Source organism: Schistocerca serialis, chromosome 2 (assembly GCF_023864345.2).
Source record: "Schistocerca serialis cubense isolate TAMUIC-IGC-003099 chromosome 2, iqSchSeri2.2, whole genome shotgun sequence".
NCBI classification, from domain to species: Eukaryota; Metazoa; Arthropoda; class Insecta; order Orthoptera; family Acrididae; genus Schistocerca; species Schistocerca serialis.
In genome coordinates this window covers 143,997,755-144,003,754 of record NC_064639.1, presented here as the reverse complement: position 1 = coordinate 144,003,754, position 6,000 = coordinate 143,997,755, and the positions used below count along the sequence as shown (strand labels likewise).

General features: G+C 38.3%; 1 protein-coding gene across 1 annotated transcript in view; it reads right to left on the bottom strand.

The window, feature by feature from the left end:
- Window positions 1-1,399: 1,399 nt before the first annotated feature.
- The window catches only part of LOC126455798 (coagulation factor IX-like), a 126,764-nt gene continuing 122,163 nt past the window's right edge, over window positions 1,400-6,000 (bottom strand). The window contains exon 13 of the mRNA XM_050091558.1: window positions 1,400-1,543. Coding sequence (XP_049947515.1) covers window positions 1,400-1,543 — 144 coding nt within the window. The remainder of the gene's footprint in view (window positions 1,544-6,000) is intronic.

Sequence of the window (6,000 nt, the reverse complement as noted above, 5' to 3'; positions counted from 1 at the left end):
ATAAGCAGTCTTGCACATGCGGATGACTTAGTTGTGATGGCAGATTCGATTGAAAGTTTGCAAAGTAATATTTCAGAGCTAGATCAGAAATGTAAGGACTATGGTATGAAGATTAGCATCTCCAAAAAGAAAGAAATATAAACGGACTGAGTGCCAAATAGGAGGAACAAAGTTAGAACAGGTGGACGGTTTCATGTACTTAGGATGCATATTCTCACAGGATGGCAACATAGTGAAAGGACTGGAAGCGAGGTGCAGCAAAGCTAATGCAGTGAGCGCTCTTCTACGATCTACTCTCTTCTGCAAGAAGGAAGTCAGTACCAAGACTAAGTTATCTGTGCACCGTTCAATTTCGGCCAACTTTGTTGTGTGGGAGCGAAAGCTGGGTGGATTCAGGTTACCTTATCAACAAGGATGAGGTTACGGATATGAAAGTAGCTAGGATGATTGCAGGTACTAATAGATGGGAACAATGGCAGGAGGGTGTCCACAATGAAGAAATCAAAGAAAAACTGGGAATGAACTCTATAGATGTAGCAGTCAGAGCGAACAGGCTTAGATGGTGGGGTCATGCTACACGCATGGGAGAAGCCAGGTTGCCCAAGAGACTCATGGGTTCAGCAGTAGAGGGTAGGAGGAGTCGGGGCAGACCAAGGAGAAGGTACCTGGATTCGGTTAAGAATGATTTTGAAGTAATAGGTTTAACATCAGAAGAGGCACCAATGTTAGCACTGAATAGGGGATCATGGAGGAATTTTATAAGGGGGCTAAACTCCAGACTGAACGCTGAAAGGCATAATTAGTCTTAAATGATGATGATGATGACATAAATCCTTCGACTTGTTATAGTGGCTCTTTATACTTCGGTAATCATTGTTGTTAAATCTGTCTCACATATACTGATCCAAGTATCTATGTGTACTTGCCCTAAATCGACTAGTCTGTTAATTGCTATTGGATTCAGTACATTATCATCATGAGTGGGCTCCCCAACTATGTGTTGTAGGAATTTTTCAAAGAAGGCATTTAGTAATGTTTCACAGGGTGTCTTCTCACACTCACCATTTACAAAACTGTAATTATCCCAACTGAATGTTGGATGGTTAGTCTGCTCCAATGAGGGCGGTAAGGTGTAATGGTCTATACGTTAGACATTTACTCACAGATATTATTATTTTAATTGTATAGATATAAAATACAATTCCCTCTTAGTATAGTACATCTCAATATGTTGATTTCAAGGTGTGCAGTGTCTTCTTTCCCAATCAAAATTACAAGTTATACAATTTTTATGCTCCATATATGATTCTGTACTCGGTAAGAATTCGTAGTGTGGGAGAAAACTGAAAACCTCAGACATCGTTACTAGTAGCCTCTTGTAGACAGGCGTAATGATCACTTAAATATTTTCGGTGATGAAGTCCATGTAGGCGGAGACCCTCGTGTAGACTGCGGCTCCACCTCTCGTGGAGCACGACGTCGGCGAGAAGGAGACGATTCCGACCAACACTCCGTCCTGCTCCAGTGGGCCTCCATCGTCGCCCTGTACGCAGCACACACAGAGTTTTGTGAGACCACCGCGTTGGTAAACAGAAGAAACGCATAGTGGTAGTCCCCACTGCCACTTGCTATGCAAGTTATTAACCCTAGCAATACCAAGGCATTTTCCACAATGTGCATTACCAAGGGAGGTTGGTGGTACTTTATGCCCACCCTTCAAAAATTGAAAAAAGAAACAAAATTTGTGATTGTTGTTTAATTCAATTAGCAACATAATTTTTAAAGAGGTACTGGGGTGTAAGCAGTGTCCGGAACCTGAAAATAAGTTTTAGCACACTTTTAGCAAAATCAACGCACTTTCATTAACGTCTACTACGGACCTTATGACCACCACAAAAAAATTTTAAAATGAAAATTTGGTTCATTGTCGTAGACTTTTACTCTCAATGTACTCTCCAAAGAGATTCTGATGTGTAATAATTGCTCCGCTTCTAGAAATATTGAATACGACATTCGCTGGGGAAAATGACATCTACTACTGAGATTTATAGTTTTAGGTTAAGCTTAACTGAATATTTTAAAACATATGTGGTATTCGATAGAAAAATTCCTTAAAAACAATGGATATTTTTCCTAAATTTTGAAAGGTAAAGGTACTGATTAGAGCGCAACATTTTCAAAATGTGGACATAATAAGCTCTCCACCATATCTTGCTGGTACTGTGAGGGTTAATTGTTGAAGAAACAAAAACTGTGTCACAGACACGCAGCAACATTTATAGCAAATGTCTTAGGTACTGTCTGGTCATTAAGACATCATCACTGCCCTATATATCTCATGTCTCTCCTGAGGATATCCGTCTGTCACTAGAAAAGTAAGTATATCATTCAGCGTTATTGTCACTTTGTATTGTCTCTTGCAGCTGTCTCTCCGCGATATTTTCAGAAATTTTTATGAATTATATAACTCAGTACATATCTCGAAATATCTCTTCTTATCTTACCGATTCCTAAATTTTAATATACTATGATTATCAATGCAAAGCAGTTTCAAGCCCTGTTGTTCCTTGGAGCGTGCATTTACTCCATGGAATAGCTTCTCTGCATTCTATGTTTTCTCTTATGAAAAGAATGAAGGATCTTGCCTATTAGCGGTGAAAGAACGAAGATGTATATGTATGTATTGTTGAGCTAGTCGCCATCTTGATGAGATTCTGTATGAGAAGGAATTTAATACATGAACTAAACTAAAGTAAGTGTGTTCGCGTATTATTTAACTGATTATTATTGACAGTGTCTGCTTACTACGCTGTGTTGCACGGGATCCGTGGGGAACGTCTGATTTACACTGGACGAACCTGCCGTTTTGTATGCTCAAGATATCCAGTTTATTACTTCCAATAAATAGGCTAACACGGTCTTACCAGCAGATCTCCGGTCTTCCCTATGTCATCACTGAAAGTTAATAATTATTACAAATGCTTTTAGGAAATCGACTGAAAATTTTCGTCGCACCGAGACTTCGAAATTGCTTCACTGCCTTATGGAATTTAAGTTAAGCTCAATTTAATCAGGATAGAACAGTATTGAACTGTGTGAATGTGATAAGTCTGCTTTGTGAATGAAAATTCCCTTAATATACGCATCTTTTTTACTATCCTGATCAGTGAAGCTAAATCAGGTCGGTGTGGGAGACGTTTTTAAATTTTATATCCCACAAAAATATAAAAACTTCTTCATACTTTTTGTAATTTGCAAGGACTTGCAGCTACGCGTTTATTTTTATTTAGTTTCAAATTAGTTATTGGCTTATTATTTTGGTGGCTGAAATAAGCATTTGCTTTAGTCTTATATATACAAAATAATGACAGAAATAGCCAGTTCCACTATAAATAACGGAAACTACAGGCTTCTCGTATTTATGTACCGAGTAAGAGTGATGGATACTCGTAGCACGCAGCACGACGCATACAAATGTTTTTGCAGACCTCTCTTGTTAATGTAAAACTGGTATGTGGCTCGGTGGATCTATGTGTTGTGTGAAACAGAATTGGGCTCAACGGAGAATTACAAACCCTACACAAAAATTGGATTTTCTAACGAATAGACTAGGTGAGATCGCAACAGAAAATTTGGCAAGAAGTAGAAAATAATATTTCACAAGCAAGTTATAGCATAAAAATAATGTATCTTACGTGGAAGAACAATATTACACCATAAATATTGAACACTGATGAGGACCGTGCGCTAAATGACTTCATTTCTACTCTATTCGACACATATCACCTGTGAGTGCCGATCTATGAACATTGCTTTAGAAGAGACTGAAGAATGTAAGAACAGTTTTTTAAAAAGTATCATTATCCTAATAAGACAGAAGAATTTTTTATTCATAAAAAATCAGCAGAGGAAAGTAACATATGGAATCTACTGCTCCTAGATTTATGACAGTGAAATTTCTTTTCCATTCGTTGTATTGTAAAAAGTTTCTTACATGGAATTAATACTGTTTCATGAAAAGTATTTCTAAGCAAAATGAAATGTCAATACAGTGTTTGCTAAAAAAATAGTAAAGTGTTCGACTATGGATCGAAAAGTCCTGCCTCCGTTTCACGATCAGTCCCCGTATTTTTGTCTGTTACTTACTATATCTTTCACCTTGAAAAATATTTGATAAAGAGAAAAATGGCGATCTGTGTCGTGATCCCGAATCCTCGTTAATCTGTAGGTCCGCCTATAATTGGCTCGATAAGTAAGTTAGTTAAAAGAGTGGAATAAGGCGTACTGCCTCCAACAGCCTAGTAAAGCTCTCCGGATGTGTGACAGATTTATCATACTGCGTCCCATTCAGTTCTAAATGGTTCAAATGGCTCTAAGCACTATGGAACTTCTTAGGTCATCAATCCCCTAGACCTTAGAACTACTTAAAACTAACTAACCTAAGGACATCACACACATCCATGCCCGAGGCAGGATTCGAACCTGCGACCGTAGCGGTCGCGCGGTTGAAGACTGTCCCATTCAGTTATGAGGAACTCTACAGAACTAATTAACCATAAAAAATTTGAAAAAACAATAATGCAAAGATAAAATGACGGTATGGCTCATACTTTTTGGTAGTTATCTCTTTTAGATACCTACTAAAAGCCATCATTAAATGACCAGTCTCAGGCATAACCTTGAAACATTTCACTCAGAAGTTACTAGATGTCTTGGTTAGAACGTTAATGTGAAGGGTGGTTCCCAGGATTAAGGTTAAGTCTGTTTTGGCTTCACTTTCCTTGAAGAAAAGCCTCCTATTATCGAAAACAGCATTAATTTGACGGAGAATACTATAACTCTGTGCAGTTCAGCTGTTGTTTCATGGTCTGCGTTTGTTACGCAGATCAAAATTAGTTTATTCGTACGATCAGAAATATTTATCTTCCATCAGTTTCAACTGAGTGACACCAGTAGCTTTTACTTTTACTCTTATCAAAACACAAATTATTTACGGATGCAGTGTTCATGCTTGCCTCTCGATCTCACACAATGTAGAAATTGTTATTATTATTTGTTTCTTCTTTTCCAGGCCATCAGTCTTATGACAGTTTTGATGCGGCCCGCCACGACTTCCTCGCCCCAGAGAACCACTTCCATCCAACGACCTCAGTTACTTGATGGACATATTCCAACCTACTCTACCCTAGTTATATCTTCCACAGGTCGCACGTTACAGTCCCTCGTCCCCATGCCATTATCATCTTCTTTACATACTAAGTTACCTGTTCACTGCCGTCATATATTTTCTCTAAGTTATCATCTGCTCCTTGTTCCTTTGGCGTGTATACCTGAAACACGGTTCTTGGTGCTGGTTTTCTATCGATTCGATGAGAATAATCCAAACATTAATTTGTTCAAATAAATTCACTTCCTAACGCAACTTTCCATTAATAACGAATCCGAATTCCGTGATACCATTTTCTGCTGCTGTTGATGCAACTCTCTACGCTCCCCACACGATACCTTTATCTTCTTTCATTTTCACTTCACTAATCCCAACAGTATCTGGACAAAGCATTTGCATTTTACTTTTCAGATGTTCTACCGGGTTCGCGTTACTGAGATTCCACGTTCTAACACCGAGAATCCTTTGGTTAGTCATTCAATTATTTTTTCATGGTTTCTTCCCCCTTTGCAGTCCCCTAACGGAGATTTTAATGAGAGGCTAGTCTTAGATACTTAGCCAATGGAGAGATCATTATCTTTAATGCTGTGGTTTCCATTGTCTTCTGCATCCTCTTGCAGTCGATCTTTATTAATTGTTCCGCATTTTGTGAGAAATTTCCCACACGAATGAAAATTTACCGAACGTAAATGTTCGTACTATTAGATCTCCAAACGGAAACGTGCGTTAACAAGAAAAACTTTTTAAAATATTGATTTGATTCTCCTGCGGAACCTGTAAATATCTACATCTTGTTCTCCAGATTCTTCCAATACGTTTCCGAATTTCTGGAT